General features: G+C 41.4%; 1 protein-coding gene across 1 annotated transcript in view; it reads left to right on the top strand.

The window, feature by feature from the left end:
• Window positions 1-24,558, top strand: part of LOC131228575 (alpha-L-fucosidase 1) — a 52,435-nt gene that overhangs the window by 22,551 nt on the left and 5,326 nt on the right. The window contains exon 2 of the mRNA XM_058224330.1: window positions 18,604-18,843. Within this exon, the coding sequence (XP_058080313.1) occupies window positions 18,604-18,843 (240 nt within the window). The remainder of the gene's footprint in view (window positions 1-18,603; window positions 18,844-24,558) is intronic.

Raw genomic sequence — 24,558 nt, 5'->3', positions numbered from 1 at the left:
CATGGGAATTAGTTCGACATTCAATGTGGAGGATCTAGTTACTTTTCTGGGGACCACTAATACTTTGTCTAGCCCTTCGCCTAACCATCCTGATTCCCCAAACCTGTCCCTTGATTCATGGCATCTTCTCATCCTTTCTTCCTAGCCTCTACCTCCCATACCTATCTTTCCCACACCCAGGGAGGAAATAGAGGATATTATGGACCATCAGATAATATCAATGTCGGACGGCGGGTTTTAGAAGTACCTGGTTAAGTGGAAGTCACGCCCAACTTTAGACAGTACGTGGCTCACTGAGGAGGAGCTTCAGAGACTTGATCCTGACATCTTGGAACGGTTTAGGAGTTTTGTTTTGCCAGTGGCAAAATCTTCGCAGCTGGGGAGAGTTGATGGGGACATCATGAGCATACGTACGCCCCCCTTACGCACGTACACAAGGAGGGCCCTACCATCGATCTGGATCGATGACGACGTCCAGGAAGGGCCTCCTAGTTAGGATTGCGTTTTAGTTCGTTGGAGTTGACCCTATAGTTATGTAAATCCCACCATGGGTTCTCATGATTGTGGCCCACTATTCTAATTAATCTAGTATTTTGGATTTTTCTTATTATTGTTATTAGGAATATCATGGACGGTTTAGATTGCTTTGATTAGTTGTTATTTTTTATTACTTCGTCTCCAAGTAATAGGTTGCGCACATGGCGCGAGTTTTGGGGTATATGGTTTTATTAAAAATAGGCACCCCCTGTAGTCTTTTTTCTCATTGAGAATAATAAAATTTCTGCGTTTTTTTTTTTTTTTTTTTTTTTTCTGCTATAAATTTTCGAGTTGTAGAGATCCAATTGGGTGTGAAACCCTCCCTTCCTCGAAGGGCTGAATACTGTGGTGCGAAGCCACACCTATCCCAAATTGCCCCATCTCCTACCTTCCATATTCACATTCACCTCTTCCTACAATCATCTACGCTTCAAATTCACCCTCTATTGCAGCCTTTTTTTCTCTACGGTAGATTTTCGGAATCTGGCCTTGCAGGGGGGGCTGAAACTTCGGTGGAGTATCACGCACAGACCGTGCATCGGATCGAGCTAAAATTCGGGGGTTTTGTAGCCCACCCTTGGCCGACCAGCCCCAAGGAGGGGGATTTTGGGTTCGTGGGCCCCACACGCATGCGGGCAGGATCACACGCACGTGCGTTTGGGCCATCGCTGCTGTCCACGCGTGTGGTGCTTCTCTAGTTCGTCTCTCTCTCTTTCACTCCTATTTCACTCAAAACCCTAACGTTAACCCTAAATTATCCAAATCCCTAAGTTTACGCCCTTTCTTCAACCTTAGTGTTCCCCAAATTGAAATATGTGAATCCCTTGTATTGGGGAATTATTTCTGTGCAAGTGTGAATGAATTTACCCTCCTTCGATTATTGTTTGGTCTATAATTTTGATTGATTTGGCCCTAGCATGTGTAGGCTTGGATCCGCATAAGATTTCCCTTAATTGAGTGTTTGAACTTTTGTGTGGGATGTGGGATTTTGTGTAACTGTTTCTGAATTAGTGTGATTTAAAGCCTGAAAATCTTGCACATCATACTTGAATTTCATGTCCTGCATCACCACCAAGTAATTAAGAATAAACAATAGGAAATAAAATCTGATTTAACCTATATCACATGCCCGCATTCTAAGAAATCACATAAATCAATTAAAACTAGGCCAGATGGAAGGATAGACCTTCCAATTTAGCATAGGCACGTTCCATACTCAAGGGAATGACCTGTAGGTTTAGGAATTTGGGATCTATCTTGGAATTAGGGTTCATATGAATTAGAGATTTTGGAATTAGGGTTTTAGAAATTGGAGAAAATAGGAAATTGGGGATTTAGGGTTTATGGTGGGGTTATGGATGGGGAATTAAGGGATTTTGATGAGGGAAGCAAGGGAAAATCAAAGGATTGAGCGATTGTCCGTATGGTCAGGCTAGGGGCTTGCACGTGTGGGTCGTTGGCTAGTGTTTTTGAGTCCTCGATGGTTGATTTCGGTTGGGGTTGAAGTTGGATTATGAAAAGTTGAAGAAAAGATGATTTGGATGGTCTTGGATAGGAAGGGAAGATGATGTTTTTAGGAAAAGACCACTTTTGGATGGAAAAGAAGAGAAAAAGAAGATGATAGATGGAAGCCTCGCACCTCTATTGAATGGAGAATGCAATCGCACCTCACTCGAGCTCCAAATCACTTGGAGTATTCTTCAAATCACATGAAGAAGAGAGAAAACACAAAGCTTTTTTTTTTTTTTTTTTGAAAATAATGGCATTAGGGCTTCACACACCCATCTTTCTCTTTTATATTCTCAAAAAAAACTTTTTATAAAAAGATGCTCTCAGATAAGATTCCCAACATAAAGATGCTTATTAAATTAAAAGTTGTTCCTTATCCTCCTAATCTCAACATAAATATAAGGTATACCAAAAATAACGAAGTATGTAAACAATGTAAACAACTAAACTATTTCGTGGCCCAAGAGGGTCCACAATCAAGATATCCGATGATGATGATCAACGGTCCGATCATCGTGTCCACTCGATCCTGCGGTCCGATGTGTCCATCAAGCTCGTATATGCAACCCACGTGCATCTTCCCAATGTGTGGTCTGCAAAGATGCACGAACATGCATGTAAGGTCTTCAACATGGCTAGGAATGTGAATTGGTCCAAGTGGGCCCCATGTAATGGTCGTCTAGCCATAAGAAGACTGACTCAATCCTCCTCCTCTGGTATGGTGCTCGAATGTCCTCATCAATTCCCCTCTGCTAAGGAGATTTCGCTTCTGGTGAAATAAAGTTGCAATGATGCTTGAGGCTGAAGCTCTGCCTTTGTGATCCACGTATTGTCCGACTTTGGTCTGCCCTTCCACTTGACAAGGTACTCCTAGTAACTTCCATGCTGTATGGAAACCGCTTCTTCATCTAAGATATCCTCTATCTCCACTCTTCTTGTAGGTATGGATGGTACGGGTGGTAAATGTTGAGAAGAAGGGTCAGGTAATAGCCATGGGTTATGGGACAAGTCAAGGGCATCATCATCGAAGTTCATTTAAGGGTTAGGGGAAGGTCCATGAAATGGTACAATATCTTCCACATTAAATGTGGAACTAATACTCATGTTAGGTGAAAGATCTATCAAGTAAGCATTCGAACCCAGTCTTTTCAAGATTTTATATGGTTCTAACACTACGGGCTTGTAAATTTTTTATGGTTGTTGAAACTTTTTTGGATGTATTCTAATCATGGCTTCATCGTCCATAACAAACTCTTTAAACCTACGGTGTGAGTCGGTAATCATTTTGTATGTTTCATTATATTGATTCTTTTTCTAATCTCCACATGCAAGTCATGCATATGTCGTGTAGATGCATGTGCAGACTCTGAAGGCCTATGGAACACTGACATGGATATGCAATCTCTAGGGGTCCTAGGCTTATCTACTTGTCTTTATAGATCCACTTTCTCCCCGGGACTCATTTGATCGTGATGAAGGTTTGGTAGAGTCAATGTGTGAATGTTCCGCACGGGTGTAAGCTCATCCGGTATGTCCTCTAAAATAACAACACTAGACTTCTCCAATACCGGACTCCCCTCATATGGTAACTCTATAGTCTACACTACCCTCGAGTGTAACTTTAGTTGGCATCTCCATAATAACCTTAGGTGTTACCTCACTTGCCACGTGGGCATACAACGTTAAATCAGTTTTAGTCTCTCTTTTAGACTCTTTGGCATTAACTATAGGAAGAGGCTCAAGCTGGAGTTTCATCACATCTTCAGGACCACGTTACTTGAAGTTCTCCTTCTTTTTTGGGGTGCTTTTGGGTGGGAGAGGCTTCAAGACAATCCTTTTGCCTTCATATAAAAACGAACATGCATTCGAGAGACCGAGACTCCGAGTAGTATTGCATTCCTGTCATACAACCAAGGCCTGCCCAAAATGATGTGGCATATATCCATAGGCAAAACATCACACCACAGCGTGTCCGTATAAGAACCAAACTGGATGAGAATGGCACAACGTTGAGAAACCAGAATTGAAGACGCATCAACCCATGAGACTCGATAGGGCTGAGGGTGAGGAATGACTAGCATACCTAAGTGGCTCATGGTGCTAGCAGTGACGACATTGATGCAACCGTCACCATCAATGATCACCTTGCAGTTTTTGCCATTGCACCTGGCATAAGTGTGGAAAATTGAATTCCTGCACCAATCATCACTTTCTACAATCTGGCTTAAGGCACGGATAACAATTACAAGTGGCACAGTCTCAACTCCTTCAATTTGATTCCCAATTTGTGATTGGACATCTTCCCTAGTATCGGGGTTCGCTTGAAGGGAGGCTTCAAGCTGATCGACACCCGCATTGGTCACAGTCAATTGAGTTGCGGTGGTCCTATCGCGCACTTCAATGGCCGTCGGATGGTGGTTGATAACATTAAGAGCCTCAACAATTTTCTCTAGATTCATAGTGGGATGTAAACCAAAGTCACGTCCAGAATGAGTGGGCATACAAAAAGGAACTCTAAAAGGGAAACCTAGGTCCTAGGACAATTTTATGACAATGATAAAACTAACTTAGAAATCAAGCTGAACACACTAACCAGGAAATTCAGAAAGTCGCTATCCTCAAATATTATGTTGAAAATTCAGAAGGGTGGTAATCCGAGGGTGCTAAACTAAAAATTCAGCAAGAGTGTAATCTGAAAATCAAAGGATTAAGCGGTTGCCCATACGGTTAGGCTAGGGGCTCTCACATGTGGGTCGTTGGCTAGGGTTTTTGGGTCCTTAACAGTTGATTTCAGTTGGGGTTGAAGTTGGATGATGAAAAGTTGAAGAAAAAGATGATTTGGATGGTCTTGGATAGGGAGAGAAGAAGAGCGATGATGTTTTTAGGAAATTATCTCTTTTGGATGGAAATGAAGAGAAAAGGAAGATGATAGATGGAAGCCTCACACCTCCGTTGAATGGGAAATGAAATCACACCACACCCAAGCTCCAAATTATATGGAGTATTCTTCAAATCACATGAAGAAGAGAAAACACAAAGCTTTTTTTTTTTTCCCCAAAATAATGGCATTAGGGCTTCACACACCCATATTTCTCTTTATAGTCTCAGAAAAGACCTTTGACAAAAAGATGCTCTCAGATAAGATTCTTAACATAAAGATGCTTAATAAATTAAAAGTTGTTTCTAACTCACCTAATCTTAATACAAATATAAGGTATATAAAAAATAACGAAGCATCAAAACAATCTAAACAACTAAAATATTTTGTGGTCCAAGGGGGTCCATTATCAAGATGTCCGATGATGTGATTCAACGGTCCGATCATCATGTCCACTGGATCCAATAGTCTGATGTGTCCATCAAGCCCCTATATGCAACCCACGTGCATCTTCCCAGTGTGTGGTCTTCAAAGATGCACGAACATGCACGTTGGGTCTTCGACATGGCTAGGAATGTGAATTGGTCCAAGTAGCCCCCATGTAATGGTCGTCTAGCCATAAGGAAACTAGCTCAGCCCTCCACTGGTATGTTGCTCGGATGTTGTCATCAGACATGATGTATGATTGCATTTTCGAGCTCGATCCAGCAAGAAGAAAGATGAAGGGACATTTGTTGTTATTGCACTTTTGAGGTTGCTAATTTCAAAGGCATGTGGAACCATACAAGTTTACACATGGGCACATGCCGAAGCATAAAAAATGTGTGATATCTAAGCTTTACATAAGGTTGGTAATATTGACTAATGACTACATCTTTGAACTAACAAATCTAGTAATTTCTTCTCATTGGGTAGGCCTCAACTTTCAAAGTAAATTGATGCTCACGAAATTCTTTACTAGCTTTTCATTTGTTTTGATATGTTATGCCCCACATTAGGTATGAAATAGCCTGATTTTGATTCTTATCTTACCTAATGGAAAGCTCATATCTCACACATGAGTCACATATGACATGTGTGTCTGTGTGTGTATATGTACGGCTCCCATGCGCGTGTTGAATTGGCAAACCTTAGCAGCTTCTCCAAGGACGAAGAGTCATTGACGAAGCCGGGTCTTTTAACAAGTCTCCAGAGAAGAAGCTTATTCTATAAGTGCTGCGTGCGGGAACCACTGGGGTGTGCATGTGACATCTAACTTGTCCATCGGGGCCACCCCACCATGAAATTTGGATGCCCAAAAAATAAGGTCAATCTAACCATTAGGTGGGCCACCATGTGAATTTGAGGTTTTGGATGGTTGTCGATTGTTTTTTGTGGCGGGGCCTGCCATTTTGTGTATATATGCGACCCTTGAATTACATGAGCCCCCTATGATGATGGAATACCTAAAAGATCAGGCCTATAAAATCATTAGGTGAGCCACACCATAGAAAACAATTGATTACCATACAAAAAGGGCTAAATTCACATGGTGCCCAAATGATGGTTGGATCAGTCTTTTTTTTGGTTGTCCAACTTTCATGGCAGGGCTGTTGTTGTGAACGGGTTGGAAGCCATACACATGACTTGTGTGGGCCCCATGTGCAAAATAAGCTTCTTCTACAAAACTTGGAGAGGAACTGACCTCTACAATGGAGCCCACCAAATTTGATTTGTGTGGGCTCCACGTGTAACATGAGGAATAAGCTTCTTCTTCAAGGACTTAGAGAGGAACCGGTAGAGAATGGTTTGATGATTGTAGTGTGAAGAAAAGAGGAGAAGAGTGAGAGAGAAGAAGAAAGATGAGAGTTTTGGGAAAGATGTTGTGTTAGTCTCAACATGCCCTAGCACAATATTTTATTATAATATAGCATATAGTACACCGCAGGAGAAGAGGAAAGTGTGCACATGCACTTACATTAAAAAACTATACACTAACATTCTCTATACTCCCCCTCATGTTGGAGCATAGATGTTGATCATGCCCAACTTGTCACGAACACGATGAAGAGCATTTCGACTCAAGGACTTTGTAAGAACATCAGCAAGTTGATCCCTGGATCGAATAAAATGGGTGATGATTCCCTTAGAACCAACTTTTTCCCGAATAAAGGCATAGTCGACCAAGGTATTCAAAATCGGTTACGTAACAGTCGTTACGTAATGGTAACAGTTATAACCGTTATGCATTACGGGATCGAAACGGCCGTAACAACTGTTACAGAAAAACAGGCCATAACGGCCCCGTAACGGATTGTAACGACCGTGTAACGGTCCAGTAACAATTTTTTCAAAAAAATAAAAAAATGGTCATAACGGCCGATACGGGGCCTGTAACGGCCGTTATGGCCTATACCATAACGGTAACGGTGATGGCTGTTACGGCCACCGTTATCGTTTTGGAACACCTTGTAGTCGACATCAATACTCTTGGTTTGCTCGTGGAAAACCGGGTTACGAGCAAATGGATGGCCGCTTGGTTGCCATAATGAAGAGGAACAGGATCCGAAGGGGGATAGCCAAGTTCTTCAAAAAGATTGCGAAGCCACATGCGTTCACACGTCGCATGAGCCATAGCCCGATATTTTGGTTCGGCTGAGGATCGAGCAACAACCGGTTGCTTCTTGCTCTTCTATGTTATAAGATTGCCACCTAGGAAGATACAAAAGCCGGATGTAAAGCAGCGATCATAAGTACTACTAGCACAATTAACATCGGAATAGCCAGAAAGATGAGTATGACCATGCAATTGAAAGTGGAGGCCAAGACCCGGAGGTGATTTTAAATACCGAAGTATGCGGTAGACAGTCGTGAGATGGGAGGTACGGGGAGCTTGCGTGAATTGGTGAATAACACCCACCGCAAATGAGAGATTTGGCTGAGTAATAGTCAGGTAAATAAGTTGGCCTACAAGTCGTTGATACATCTCGGGATCAGTAAGGAGAGCATCATTTGGTCGAAGCTTCTAGGAAGTATCTATGGGAGTGGTAGTGGGCTTGCACCCTAACATGACGATCTCCATGAGAAGATCGAGCACATATTTTTGTTGTAACAAGACCAATCTGGATGAAGAGCGACCAACTTCAATTATGAGGAAGTAGCGAAGAGGACCAAGATCCTTGATCTCAAACTTAGTCTTAAAAAATTCTTTGACCTCCCACATTCCAATAGAATCACTACCGGATAGAACAATATCATCCACAGATAATGAGAACCATGATGCCCGTCGATTGACGACATATAAAGAGAATGATCGGCATGACTACGAACAAAGCCTAACTCCAAGAGGACTGAATTTTTTGAACCATGCACTGGGGGATTGTTTGAGTCCATAAAGAGCCTTCTTCAACCGACATACAAGTGCAGGGTTGTGGGAAGCAACAAAGCCAGGAGATTGATGCATGTGGACTTCCTCTGCAAGGTCCCCATGGAGAAATGCATTCTTAACATCAAGTTACAACAAGGGCCATGATAAATTAACGGCCAAGGAGATTACAACGCGAATCGAATTAAGCTTAGCTGCTGGAGAGAATGTCTCGAAGTAATCCACACGATAAGTCTGTGTGTAACCCTTAGCAATAAGATGGGCTTTATAGTGATCAAGGAAGCTGCTTGGAAGAAACTTAATCGTATAAACCCATTGACATCCAACAGGTTTATGCCCTAAAGGAAGTGGCACAAGGTCTCAAGTATGATTCTTATCAAGAGCAGACATTTCTTCTATGATCGCCTTCGTCCAGTCAGGACTTTGAAGAGCATGTGAGAGAGACCGAGGAATAGTCTATGATGAAGGGAAAGCTGCAAACGACTGAAAAGCTGGTGAAAGATGATCATATGAAACGAAATTACTAATGGGGTGTTGAATACAAGATCGTGACCCTTTGCGCAAGGCAATAGGGAGATCTAAACTCGATGTAGGAGAGTCACCTGAGCCAACATTCGAAGTGGGCGGAAGGGTGGATGGCTGAGCATGTGAAGATTTATTTTGACGAAGATACACCCGTAGAGGCTTAGGGTCACCCAAATCACCAACAGGATGCTGAACGGAGGGGAGAGAAGTTTCTTCATGATCACTAGTAGAAAGAGGAAGAGGATAAGAGTCATACTCCCCCGACTTGCAAGAGGATCACAGAGGGATCGACCTGAAGGTGAGAAAAAAGAAACATCCTTAAAGAAGGTTACATCGGCAGAGACATACTTCTTGCGAGTTAATGGGTCAAAACATTTATACCCTTTCTGACTCCAAGTATACCCTAAGAAGACACATTTAATTACCCTGGGGCTAAGTTTATCATTACTTTCATCTAAAATTTGAACAAAGCATGTGCAACAAAAAACTTTAGGTGGTAGAGGAAATGGATTATCATGAGGATACAATATAGTAAAGGAAGATTTATAAGACAAGATACGTAAGGGTATATGATTAATAAGAAAAGTAACAGTTAGAATAACATCACCCAAAAAATGTTTAGGTAGGTGCATACCAAGAAGAAGGGTGCAAGTAACTTCAAGAATATGATGATTCTTTTGTTCTGCGATACCATTTTGTTGAGGTGTGTGAGCACATGACGTCCTAGACAAAATACCATGTTCCTGCAAGAAGGACAAAAAAGTAATAAACATGTATTCCCCCCCATTATCAGGATGGAGGGTTTTGATGGAACGTTGAAATTGAGTGCACACTTCATAATAAAACACTTTAAATGCTTTAAACACTTCACTTTTAAATTTCAAAAGATAAATCCAAGTCATGCATTAATAATCATCAATAAAGGTAACAAAATATATAAATCCAAAAGTGGAGGTAACTGAAGCTAGTCCGGGAACTAGAATAAAAGGTTGAGATTTCCTCACAAAAAAGCTTGGAGGAAACATAGCACGATGATGTTTAGACAATTCACAAATATTACAGCATAACAGTTTAGTGATAGATAAGGAGGGAAATAAAATTCTCAATCTAGCTATTGATGGGTGGCCTAAGTGGCAGTGCCATCGTGTCATGGACTTTCGATCTAGAGAAAGGGTACTAGAAGCGGCAACATGTGTATCATCAAGAACCTAAACGCCTCCTCTCTTATGCCCCCACCAATCACTCTCTTCGTCTATAGGTCTTGAAACAAACAATAAGAAGGGAAGAAGGTAATGAAACAATTTAATGATTTAGGAAGAGAGCTAACAAACAATAAGTTTAATGGAAAACGAGGCACATGCAGAACTGATGACAGAGATAAGGAAGAAGAAAGAGGGATGAAACCAATCCCAGAGATGAGAGTTTGGATTCCATCTGCGACTATGACATACTGAGTGTGGGGAGAAGGATAATAAGAGGAAAATAATTGAGACGTACCAGTCATATGGGAGGAAGTTCCAGAGTCTATGACCTGGGATGTAGGATAGGATGACGCAAGAAGAGCAGTAACTGATTGGGTTGAAGTTGCGTGAGATGGCTCAGGAATATCACGAATGTGAAGCCGCATAAGGGCATCATATGTAAACCGAGAAATGATGAGAGACTCCCTTAAAGTAGACTGCTCAACTGTCGGGGTGGAAGACTGTGTCTTAGGAGCAACTGTGATGTAGGACATGAAATTAAATATGGAATGTAAGAGATCAAGCTTGAGATTATACCAATTTTAAATAGTCACAAAATTCCACATCTTACATACTGTCAAATATTCAAAAAGGGGAATCTATGGGGATCCAAGCCTAACAACTCAAGGGATGGATCAAATAAAATTATAAGCCAAACAAGCCCAAAGGAGTGTAAGAATCATCCATTACAAAGGATAGTTCCCAACTCAAGAGATTCACCAAGTTTTAATTTGGGGGAAAAATCTAGGGTTTGAAAATTGGGGATAATTGGGATTTGGGACTCTTTAGGGTTACGAGTTTGGATTAAGGGATTTTTTTAGTCAAAAGAGAAGGAAATAGAGGAAAAAGAGGACCTGGGATGAGCCACGTGCGTTGGAAAGCAGATGGGCCTAGACGCACGTGCATGACAGGTCGTCCGCACGTGTGTGGGGCCTATAAAGTCGGGAACCGACTTTTAGGTTGGGATCGACCAGGGATGGGCTGCCTCCATTCCAAGTTTCACGTTGATCTGTTGCAAGGTGTGTGCGTAGTACTCCGCCGAAGTTTCAGCCCCTTAGATGGGCCAGAATCTAAAAATCTGTTTGTGCATTGCTGTAGGAGAAAAGTTGGATACGAAAGTGGGTGAATCTGAAGGTGGAAGGGGTGTAGAGGGTGATGGATGTGGTGCGTAAGAAGGTGGAGATGATATGGAGCGGATATGGCTTCGCGCCACGATAGTTAGCCCTTCGAGGGAGGGCTTCGCTCCTAATTCGATTCTTCAACCCAAAGAGAGAGGAAGAAACGCAGGAATTTTTATTAATAAAATATCATTACAATACTTACATGGGATTGCTATATTTATAAGAAAACCCTAAACCTAAAAAAGACAATTACCCTTGCGCTATGTGCGCGCACTAATACCAAAGCTAAAGCAAATAAAATAATTAATCTAAGCAATTAAAGCCGTTCATAATGTTTTTAAAATATCATTGCAATACTTACATGGGATTGCTATATTTATAAGAAAACCCTAAACCTAAAAAAGACAATTACCCTTGCGCCATGTGCGCGCACTAATACCAAAGCTAAAGCAAATAAAATAATTAATCTAAGCAATTAAAGCCGTTCATGATGTTTCTAATAACAAAAATAGTCAAAACTCAAAATCATAGATCTTCTAAAGTAGTGGGCCACGATCATGAGATCCAATGGAAGAATCTATGTGATGATCGGGTCCACTCCAATGCTCCATAACGCAGCCCCCTAATTATGAAGCCCTCCAAAGATGTTGTCGTCAATCCAAATTGAAAGTGGAGCCCGCTTCCTCGAATACGTGCGTAGAGGGGATGTGTGCATGATGTCTCCATCAACTCTCCCCGGCCGCGAAGGTTTCGCCACTGGCAAAACAAAGCTCCTGAACCGATCCAAGAGGTTTGGATCAAGTCTCTGAAGCTCCTCCTCAGTGAGCTATATACTGTCTGAAGCTGGGCGTGACTTCCAATTTGATGGTCTAGAATATCTTCTATCTCCTCTATGGATGTGGGAAATGTAGGTATAGGAGGTAGAGGCTGAGAAGATGGGTCGGGAAGAGGCCATGGGTCAAGGGAAAGATCTGGGGAATTGGGATGTTTAGGTGAAAGGTTGGACAATGTATTAGTGGTCCCCTGAAATGAAACTAGATCCTCCACATTGAATGTGGAACTAATTCCCATGGAAGGTGGAAGATCTATCACATACGCATTGGGACCGTTTCGTTTTATAATTTTGAATGGTCCAACTCTACGCACATGTAATTTCTGAATGGTTCCTTGAGGATACCGCTCTGGCCTGATCGAACCATCACAGTCCCCTACATTGAATTCCTTGAATTGTTTATGTTGGTCTGCAGAAAATTTGTATTGTTCATTACTAGTATTGATCTTTCACTTGATTTCTTGATGCCATGAATGAATATGATGTGCAAAGGACTCTGCAGACTCTGATGGCCTATGGGACAGGGACCTAGGGACAAGATCAATAGGCTCTCTAGGTTTATAAACAGTAACGACTTCAGAAGGACTTAAACCTGTTGATCTATTAATAGAACTATTAAATGCAAACTCGGTGATAGGTAGTGCATTGTCCCATGTCCTGGTGTGCTCTCCTACTAAACGCTTGAGCAAATTTCCTAGGCTCCTATTGACCACCTTAGTCTGACCATCAGTCCAAGGGTGGTAGGTAGAAGAAAATTGGAGCCTAATACTCATCATATGCCGTATATTGTCTTCCAAAAATAACTCATGAACCGTACGTCACAATCAGACAATATGGTTTTGGGTAACCCATGAAGTTTGACAATCTCACTAAAGAACAATTTGGCAACATGGGATGCGTCAAAGGTCTTCGAGTAAGGGATGAAGTGGGTTATTTTGGAAAAACGGTCCACAACAACAAATATGGAATCGTGTTTTCGAATGGTCTTGGGGAGCCCAAGCACGAAGTCCATACTGATGTCCTGCCAAGGGGCGAATGGATCTGGAAAAGGTGTGTATAGCCCAGTATTTTGCTTTTTCTGCTTTGCCAATTGACAAGTACGACATTGTCCTATAATTTTGGTCACATCTCGCTTGAGGCTTGGCCAATAGAATCTATCCTCCACTAGGGCAATGGTCTTGTCTCGACAAAATGATCTGCGACCCCTCATGAATGTAACTCCCAGACAAGAAAATCGTGGAGGGAGGTGTGAGGTATGCACAAACGATTACTCCTAAACAAATATCCGTCCAATATTAAATACTCACTGCTTGCTCCTGACGAATTCTCTAACAACAATGCGTACACAACAAAATCTGGGCACTCAAAATAATCCTCTGACACACTTGAGCCTTGTAACTTTGACACTCATGGAATTGAGTAACGTGACTCGACAACTCAACGCGTCAGTTGGCTTGTTCTTTACACCGGCCTTGTGCTTAAGCACAAAAGTGTACTCTTGAAAGAACTGGACCCACTTGACGTGCCTAGGGTTTAATTTCTTATGAGAGTTCAGATATCTCAAGGCCTTGTGATCTGAGAACAAAACGAGTTCTTGCGACAATAGATAGTGACGCCAGTGGCGCAACAACTGCACTACTGCGTAGAATTCTTTGTTATAGGTGGAGTATTTTTGCTTCGCCTTATTCAGTTTCTCACTAAAAAAGGTGACAGAGTGCCCTTCCTGACTAAGTACTCCTCCTATACCGACTTCTGACGCGTCGCATGCGACCTCAAAAACTTTCGAAAAATCCGAAAGTCACATGACTAGAGCCTCAGTCATCTTAGACTTTATCTTGTTGAAGGCTTTTGAGGCTGCCTTCGTCTATTGAAACTCTCCTTTTTTTATGCAATCTGTGACGGGAGCCATAATAGAACTGAAGCCTCAAATGAACCGCCTATAGAAGGTGGCCAAGCCGTAAAAGCTGTGCACCTCATGAATATTGCGGGGTTCAAGCCAATTGATAATGGCCTTGACTTTCTCGGATCCGCCGATATACCCTCAGCTGACACAACAAAACCTAAGAAGATAACACTGCTAGACAAAAGCACACACTTTTTTAGGTTGACATACAATTTTTCGGCTTTAAGGATTCCAGAAACTTGCCTCAAATGGTTGAGGTGTTGTTCCTTGGTCATGCTATAAATCAGGATATCATCAAAGTAGATAACTAGGAACTTCCCCATGAAGGACCTCAATACTTGGGTTGTCACATGCATGAAGGTACTCGGGGCATTAGTCAGCCCAAAAGGCATGACTAGCTACTCGTGTAGCCCATCCTTCGTATTGAAGGCCGTCTTCCACTCGTTGCTAGGGCGTATGCGGATTTGATGATAAGCACTTTTGAGGTCAATTTTCGAGAAGACTACGTTGGCCATCTTGTCGAATATGTCATCAAGATGTGGTATGTGAAATCGATACTTGATTATGATTTTGTGGATGACCCTACTATCAACACACATCCTCCATGTGCCATCCTTCTTAAGTGTAAGAATGGCGGGCATGGCACATGGGCTCATGCTTTCTCGAATGAAACCTTTTTCTAGGAGCTCATCAACCTGCCTCTTCAACTCTGCATGCTCCTTTGGGTTCATTCTGTAATGAGGGAGGTTTGGTAGAGTCTCCTCAGGGACTAAATCAATGGCGTGCTGTATATCCGTCATAGGGGGAAGCTCATCCGGTAGATCATCAGGAAAGACATCACGAAACTCATCCACCATCGGAATAACCTCAGTGAATAACTTTACACTAGCCTCTTGTGCACTCTCCCTAGCGACAAGGGCGTACACCATCGAGTCCTACTCAGTCTCTCGCTCAAAGTCTTTGGTATTTAGAATATAGAGAGACTTAGACTTGGACTCCGATTCCTTCAATTCCTTCGGGCTGCTCGCACCACTCTTTGTGATGGACTTCTTTCCATTCATGTTCTTGGGTGGGATAGGATTTAGCTTGACTTTCTTGCCCTCAAACCAATGACTAAATATGGTGACATCCCTGTCATAGAGCCAGGGCCTACCCAAAATGATGTGGGCAACATCTATGAGAACAACATCATATCAGAGTGTGTCTTTATATGATCCAAATTGAATTGGAACAAGACAATGGTGCGAGACTGGAATGAAAGTCTCATCAACCCAAGACACTCTATAGGGTTGAGGATGGGCTTCAAGCTTCAAGCCCAAACGACTCACAGTGCTAGTTGATGCCACATTGGCACAACTACCACTATCCACGATCATCTTGCAACTCTTATCACCACATTTTGCGCAGGTATAAAAGATCGTGTTGTGGCGCCAATCGTCGGTATTCTTTGCTTGTGCAAACTCGCAATGGACAATTGTAAGTGTCGTAGTCTCCTGCGCTCTCTCTTCCTCATCGCTAGGGCTCTCCGCTGGCTCATATTCTTCCTCTTCACCGTCATTTTCTGGGGGCACTACTTCTACTTGCCCATCAATAAAGAATACATTGGTGCTCTCTTTTGTGCCACACTGGTGGGCAAAGTGACCAAACCCTTGACTAGGTTGAAGCTGCGTGAAATGGCTCAGGAATATCACGAATGTGAAGCCGCATAAGGGCATCATATGCAGCTTGAGAAATGATGAGAGACTCCCCTGAAGTAAACCGCTCAACTGTCGGAGTGGAAGGCTGTGTTTTAGGAGCAACTATGGATGTAACAGAAGCAATGACATACGTAGGACGATCATGGATCTGCCAGCATTAATCAATAGTGTGATTAGTTCCATTGCAATGCGAACAAATGCGGGAACCATCATGTCTTCGTCCACGTCCATCAAGACTACGAAGATTACGACCGTCATGACTGCGATCTCCCTTGCGGCCTCTACCACGACCACCATAACTAGAAATGCGCCCTAAACTCAAGGATGGTACCCGAAGGCCAAGAGAGGACTGATCACCAGCAAGATGTGCCAAACGCTCTGGTGGCACGAATGAATGAGAAGGAAGAGCGGAGATAGTAGCGCGCTGACACATGGCATAGATTGTTGTCAATAGGGGAAGAAGATCCTATATAACAACCTGATCTCAAACTTGAAGATAATTGGAATTCAACCCAGCTAGGAACTGCATGATACGAGTATCATCCTGCTGCATATGGGCATGTTCATGATCCTTTTTACATTTGGAAGGATGAGGCTGATACAAGTCCAATTCATCCCACATGCTCTGAAGCGTTGAATAGTAATCTTTTAATGATTTTGAGTTTTGTTGGAACCAACCAATTTCTTGAATAAGTTGGAATACCTGTGAAAAATTCTGAGACTTCGAGAACATATCATGAAGCGTATCCCAAATGCCTTTAGCCGATGATAAAAACATCATTGAGTGGCTAATCGAGGAATCCATACTATTCAACAACCATGCAATGACTTGATAATTCTCCTTGTCCAAGACTTGTAGGTAGCATTTGTAGAGCTTCGAGGATCATAAAAAATATACGACAACTTGTCACGGGCTCTTAAGAACACTTTTACAGATCGTTCCCATTGAAGATAGTTGTCACCATTCAACTTAGTGGAGCTAATCTACAAGGGGTTGGATTCAAGAGACTCCATGCCAAGAGAGGAGGGCCCTTTGTTAGCCATAGGAGACTCAGTAAGAAGGGTTGATTTAAACAACTCTATCTCACTCAATCCTTCAAGGGAATAAGAGATGAACCTGAAACAAATAGCAATCATCCAAAATATAACGAAACCTAGTAAAAAACATCCCAGCCGCACGTCCATTTGAGGTTAAAACCCTCTCAAACATAGATCTTAGGTAAAAAAAATCCTCCATGAGTAGCTTGGGAGGAAGATTTCGGTCCACCTTGAGCAAAGAAACTAGAAAAGCTTACCGATTTAAGGTTAGATTGAAGAAAAAGGGAAGATGGACCCGATTTTCAAATTTCTCTATTTCGCCCAAAACACCATGAAAGGAGGTCCAAAAAATTCTGAAAAAATCATGAAATATCTTTTAAAATCAAGATCTATCAAACCCCTAAACTTTTAGCTCAAATGGAGTCCATGTGTCCGTACAACGCTGACGTCTGCAAGGTGACGTGTCGCCTCTCAACCTGTTGGATGCGGAATGTTTGGATCTATGCTTTGATACCAAGTAGAGAATGGTTTGATGATTGTAGTGTGAAGAAAAGAGGAGAAAAGTGTGAGAGGAGGAAAGATGAGAGTTTTGGGAAAGATGTTGTGTTAGGCTTAACATGCCCTAACAAACAATAATTTATTATAATAGAGCATATAGTACACTGCAAGAGTAGAGGAAAGTGTGTACATGCACTTACATTAAAAAAAACTATACACTAACATTCTCTATAGAACTAACTTGTACATTGAAGCCCCTTGTTGACTCACCAAATCTGATAGCTGTATGCCACACGAAAGATGGAGGCTTTGATACTTGGCAGTTTGATGGATGATGCACAAACACTTAGTAATTACTTAAATAGACTGGCCAAATTATTATTATTATTTTTGGAAGGTAGAACTGTTTAAATTATTGTTAGTGGTTTAGATGTAACATAACCAAAATTACACTTAACAATCAGATTGGTGGACATCTTTTGGATGGCGAAAAATGAAAAGTGTCCAATGGTCTTATTTCAACAAACAAGTGTCCATGAATCAGAGGTTAGGATTGTTCAACCAATCTGATTTTCGGAAGGTAACTTATCGTGACTGGTTTCCACAATTTAAACGGTTTAATTTGAGTAACATATGCCATATGTACCATTTCTAAGTTCCTGCGTATCAAGCATCATATGCAGCCAGAGTATCAAATAACTCTTTACCAAAATGAATAAAACATATTAGTTACTGCAAAGGAAATATATGGGATGAGTGAATGGGCTGGGATATTCATTATTGGCCCTGACCTGTTCCAGCCTGGACTTCATGCCTAGATTTCAAGCTGGGCCCTGGCTCTCGGGCCAAATTTAGGGACCCAGGCCCTGGCCCTAGATAGTCGGGTCAGGCTGCCTGGCCCATTGCCATCCCTAGGATATGATTTAGATCTTAAACTAATAGTCTAGATTTATAAGATCTCTTTGGATCTTTATCTTTTGTATTTTGGTCTATATAAGATCTCTAAGGCCATATTTATGAATGGAGTTGATGAATATAGATTGGAATAAAATACCGTGAGTGCTAGTTTTTTGAGAAAATACTCCTGTGAAGGGAGAAAGCCTCAAAACTCAACCTCTTTGAATTGTGTGGTTTGTTCAAAAATCGTTTTCCTCTTCTTTTCTCATCTCATCCATCCTATGTCAAGCGGTTTGGCAACATTAATTCATCATTTTTCCCTAGATTTTTTGTTGAAGGGTTATCTGCATGGCTGAATGACCTTGAGTTTGGAACAATGTTTTTCTTCATTTACCTTTTCAGTTTAGGTTCTTGTCGCTTTGTTAACTGTCTGATTGATTTGTTATTCTATGTTCTTCCTATAGGATACAATGCTTATACATTTCATTTATCCTTTTATTTGATTATTTGTTTTTGTAAGCAATGCTTTCAAGGATCAAAATCTAGGTTTGGGTTTGGAGCAGGTATGGGCTGATTAAGGATGTCTGGTTGGACGGTGCCAAGGGGGAAGGCGAGAAGAATATGGACTACTACTTTGATTGTTGGTTTGAACTCATTCATCAGCTCCAGCCTGAGGCTACCATATTTTCCGATGCCGGCCCAGACAGCAGATGGATCGGCGATGAGGCTGGTATTGCTGGCTCTACTTGTTGGTCTCTTTTCAATAAGAGCTCTGTCACCATAGGTGGCAACAATGATTACCAGTTAGTGCTGCTATCTTTCTCCTGATGTTCATCCTTTTTATTTTCTCATCTTACATTGACACATGGATGCAAATCTTTGGAAGCATTTCCCGACTTACATTGTTTATGTACACCATACATGGCATGTCCTCACATGAGCAATCTTGCAATCACCACTTATGGTACACATGCATGTGATATATAGGTACATTATTACAAACTCTGTATTCTCAATCATACAGGCATAATTCTTATATCCACATTTGAAGATTGTCTTTAGCTAAGCCATGACCAATCCTTGATACACAATTGATACATTATTGCATTTCTCTTGACCTACATTCTTACGACCATGAATTAGTTAGCCTAATCATATACATGATAATTCAGTGGATAATTCTATGTTAGGGTGAAGGACTAAATGATGGCCTGGTTCGAACAAAGTATCTATTATGCTGTAGTCTTCCATTTTTTAAAGGATCCAAAATGTGTGTGTTTGTTCATATATGTATGGTGTGATGTGATCAAGAAGATGGTTTGAGATTATCAAGACAGGCGGAACCCAACATCATATGAATATTTGTTCTTGAGATTTGAGATGAAAGGAACTGATGATTGAAGGAATACAAATAGTATCTCAAGAAAGAAAAGAAAAGAAAACGAAGAAGAAGAAGAAGGAATATAAATAGTAAATGATGCAAGGGATGGCGGCTGGGGTGGAAACAGCATTAGAATGTAAAGGAGAAGGTTTGAAAGCCATCTGCGACCTCACCATGCTAGTGAGGTCTTCAGGGGCTTTGGCCTCTTTGGTCTATTTCCTATCTGATCATCAGCAACAGGGAGATCAGTGGTGACATGTGCATCTTCAAAAGACAATCCAACTTCTTGGCCATTGATGATGTATGGGCGGTGGGTGTGCCCCAATGCACCTTATTATCCAAATGGACATGGTATTATTCAGGATACAAACTATCTACCTTTTCACAGCATTCAATAGATAGTACCCCATCCTATTGAAGAGTTTCTGCAATCCGAGGCCAGGTCATGCCTGCCTCCATCCATTCCTTGCATCACCAGGAAGTCTCCATCCTTCAAAGTTAACATCTTGGAGTGTCACATTGGAGATGGCGATGAGATCAACCAATAGGGGTTCCATTGGAATGGTCTTTTGAAAATTACCATGGCCAATCTGGCGAGTGATGATTTTTATGCTTCCGCAGTGCATTTTTTATGCAAACAAACTTGCAGTTGTTCAGGTTCTAGAAACTATTTTTGCCTTGATGAAGAGGCTCCAAAAAGTTAACCTGCATATTACTTCCACCGTAGGCTGTCGTTATCACTGGAAGTGTCTAAGAAGCCTGGGTTGATGAAAATTGACGTCGGAGATCTGAATGCTGACAGGAGTGCCCTTTCTTCATATTCTTCAGTGTTGGGTTGCAAAAGTGAGTGGTTCCCTCTCACCCTTATATAGAAAGTAGCATTGGTGCTGAAGCTAGCTGCCATTAATAAGTATCAGCTCAGTCTCTCCGAGTCAGACATGTATGGTGGCAATTGTTGGGCATGGACAGGTTGCAGGATCTATTATTAAATTGAAGTTGTTAAGACTTTCTAGCTGGGCCTTCAAAATTTGGCATCCGCTAAGCCTGGGCTTGGCCTGTTGGCAACCCTAAACATGCAGTGGCCATCGTATGGTCTGCCGAAAAGTTGTCAGCCTACATCCCTTCTATCATGTTCTTCATTAACCCAGTACCTCTTCGTCAACACACCTTTCCTACTTCAATTGGTTTACTTGCTAGAGCTGTCAACTGCTAGCTTTTTTCTTTGGCGTACGGATCACCTCCAATAATAACAATTAGTGTGGGGGCTCTGTGGCTGATGCGCCTTAAGGTGTCTAAAACTTAGTTGCAGCCTGCAGGATCCTTCCAGCAAGGTGCCACTCCTGCTCAAATCGTGCTTCTGACTGGTGATCCTGCTTCTGCTTCATAGCTTTTTATACTTGATAACATTTACAAATGCTCTCATGCTCCCACATCCAAATCTGTTGCTGCTTCGCTTCACACCTCATGCAACTAATGATGGGGTTACTTTGCAAGGCCTCTCACCATAATCATCATTGCCTTGGGCGTCGAATGAAGCTGTGTTTTAACACCTAAGGCAATTATCATTTCACTTCTTTGCTGCAACTATGATCCCCTTCTGTTCTCGGGACTTTATACTTGAGGTGTCTTATGTACCAAAGGGGGACCTCTAGGCTGCTCAACACCAAGGCAAGTACTTTTGCACCTCCAATGGATTTCAAGGTCGAGTTATGGAGGTAGTGGTCAGCTAGCTCCCATCTCCATTGAGGATCCTTAGTTTTGATCTCTTCATTTCCTAGAGGATTCTCATCATTTTCTTGTTTGATGGACTGGGACTTATAGCTGTGCTCTAGACCTGATGATGCTTGTTCTCACTATCTTATACGCTTTGGTTAGTTGTACTTCAGTGAGTGGGTCAGCTAGTACTTGGGCTTTTCTTGATAAAGATAATGATTTTGTCCTTTGCCAGTCTTTCCAGGTAGCTTGTCAACATGGATGGAGCACATGAAAAGTTGAACCTATTAGCTGCAAAGTACATGTCACCTTTAAGGGAGCTTCTTCCATTCAAGTGGTCACCTTGCAACCTTGCCATGTGTACCAGCCATGCAGAATTGTTATTCTGATTGGATCAGCTAACCTAGAGGTTACGCTTAGGGGTGTACATCGAGTCGAACCGAGTCGAGCTGGCCTCAGCTCGACTCGGCTCGGCCACTAGCTGAACCCAGCTTGAACTCAGCTTGGCTCGGTTTGGTCAGCAGCTTGGGCCAGTTCGAGCCGAGTTCGCCTGTGCAGCATTTTCACAAACACATGGACTGCACCTTCAAAATCTCACTGTATGTAAAACAGCAGGAGTGGTTTTACAGGTATTTTATCAAACACCTTCTAAGCAACATAAAAATCAAGAAAAAAGGGTATTTGTTTCATATACATACCTTCCTTGCCACCAGCCACACTTCGTTGAGTCATTTCATCAAACACTTCGTGAGCAACATCAATATCAAAGTAACTGAGTCACTGAACCGGTTCGATCCGAGTTCGATTCGAGTTGGGTTTGATCCGAGTCGAGTCGAGCTGGGGCCAGCTCGAACTCATTTTCGAGCTCAAAAAATCAGCTCGACTCGGCTCGAACTCAGCTTTGAACCGAGTTGAATCGAGCTTTTTCGAGTCGAGTCGAGCAAGCTAACCGAGCTAGCTCAGTTCATGTACACCCTTAGTTACGCTTGTCGCTGACCAAGGAGAGTCCATCATTAGTGCTGTGTGGGAGCTTTTGATAGGCCACAACTGAATGATTTGGCTGCCATGAGCACCAGAATTCACCCTTAATTGAATTAAGCATTTGTCTATAAAATGAGGATCGTTGTTTTTCTTTTAAGACAATGAACCCAGATAAAGCAGAAGCTTTGCTCTGATTCACAATAGCCTTTCTGTTTCTGTTGTCTTCTTCCTTGTTAGCTTACCCGATTCAATCATGTCCTGCTATTTTCAACAGGCTAGCTTTGTACTTCTACCCAATGTGCTTAGGTGAGCTTGCATGCTTCTGGCCTCATCCCTTGCCTCCGACATTGGCTTGGCCTGGTTTTAGGAAACGCCTGTCAGATCTCACAGTTCTAATAGAACTCATCTTTGAGCAGGGTATTTTTATCTCTGCATCTGTGAGTCTCCCTGGTGCAACCAGAACTGAAACAATATAATTGCAAAAATCTGAAATTCAAGACCAGAATAAGACAGGACATAAAAGAGATAGGATTATCTATGTTGGATCATATCACATGAGGCCTGAAGGAGTCACAGCAACATGTTCCCAGTGCATTGCACCACTAGATTCTTTGGTGTCAAACCAGTACAGATGTATTCCCATTGCAGGAAATCAAGAAAGGAGACAATCTCGGTTGAATTTGATATATATATATATATATATATATATATATATATATATATATATATATATATATATATTGAAGGATTTGTGCCAGATCATGTTACGCTGATGACACCCTGTTGTTTCTTAATGGCGGAAAAGTCTCTTCGGAAGGTGAAGGTTTTCCTTAATACATATCAGTCTGGACTTAAAAATAATAAAGAGTAATTAAAGTGATCCCTCATCATCCGTTTTGTGTATGCTCCTTCCTTGTATTCTCTTCTTCTTGTTCTAATAAAGGTTTAAGCTGTTAGGATATGTTAGAGTATAGGATATGCATCTAGAGCTGTACATGTGCAACTGTATGTAAAACTTGATTGTGATTTTTCTTTTTGAAGATTGAAAATATTCAAGGGAGCAAAGCAACCCAAGATAAACAGGAAAACAGACAAAAAAAGGGGTTGTGTTCTCATTACATTGTGCTTGTGAGAATTTTGTGTTCTCATTGCCTGTCCCAAGCCTGGATAAAGAAGGGTTGTGTCAGGGGTCGTGTGGATGCCTGTAAAGTTTGAAGTTGTAAGCACTTTACACCTGAAAAGAGTTTCAGGTGTAAACTGTTTACATGCTATTCTGTTTGGCTTTCTGTTTACAGGTAAACAGATTATGTGTTTGGCTAACCTGTAAAGTGTTTACAATATATAAAGTAGGTATTCACACCACATAGAGCTTGGGACGGTAAATCCTGCCAAAATTGGCAAATCACATGAAAATGACTTAATTTTGTTTGGGGCCCTAAGAGAGCATCAAAGCATGCATGCTCTGGATAGATTGGATGCCCTCCACCCATCACTGTGGGCCTCAAATGCAATCTGAAAGTTTTTAATAGTGGACGTCCCATCCTTCCGTCATGTGGTCCATTTGATGATCATTCAAGCCAAGGTGTCCCGTATCGGTATTGGTTGGTGTAACGGTGCCCTCCGAAACCGATACGGATACGGGGGCATAACGGCGATATGGGGGCATAATGGCCCGTAACAGCGCAAAATTTTTTTTTTTTCCCAAAAAAATATGAAAAAAATATGGATTAAATCCGGAATATTCTAAGCATTCCAAATATGCATTCGTTTATAAATTGGAACATGTTTATGGTGGTGTAACGGTCTACTCTTTGGTGAGAAGTTGTATCGGACTGTCTGATGAATTTATGAACCAGATAACCTGAATTTGACTACAAAAATCATATATTTAATTTTCTAACTATCTACTATCAATGATAGATATATTAGAATGAATGTAATATGAAAATATCTTACATTTAGGTGTTTGCAATTATTTTTGAGGGTCAAAATTCATGCGTAAATAAAAAAAATATAAAAAATAAAATAAAATGGCACCCCAAATATGTAAAATGTACATTAACATGCTCTACTATGATTAATACATCATATGACATCATTAAAACAGCAAAAGAATCATTAAAAAATGATTTTTCGAATTTTCAAAAAAGGGCCGAAATAAATGCGTAAATAGAAAAAAATATTAAAAAAAATATAAAATGGCACCCCAAATATTTAAAATGCACATTAACATGTTCTACTATGATTAACACATCATATGGCATCATTAAAACAGCAAAAGAATCATTAAAAATTGATTTTTCGAATTTTCAAAAAAGGGCCAAAATAAATGCGTAAATAGAAAAAAAAATATAAAATGGCACCCCAAATCTGTAAAATACACATTAACATGTTCTACTATGATTAACACATCATATGGCATCATTAAAACAGCAAAAGAATC

This window comes from Magnolia sinica, chromosome 16 (genome assembly GCF_029962835.1).
Source record: "Magnolia sinica isolate HGM2019 chromosome 16, MsV1, whole genome shotgun sequence".
Classification (NCBI taxonomy): Eukaryota; Viridiplantae; Streptophyta; class Magnoliopsida; order Magnoliales; family Magnoliaceae; genus Magnolia; species Magnolia sinica.
The sequence above is the reverse complement of the archived record's forward strand: the minus strand, read 5'-3'. Positions and strand labels throughout refer to the sequence as shown.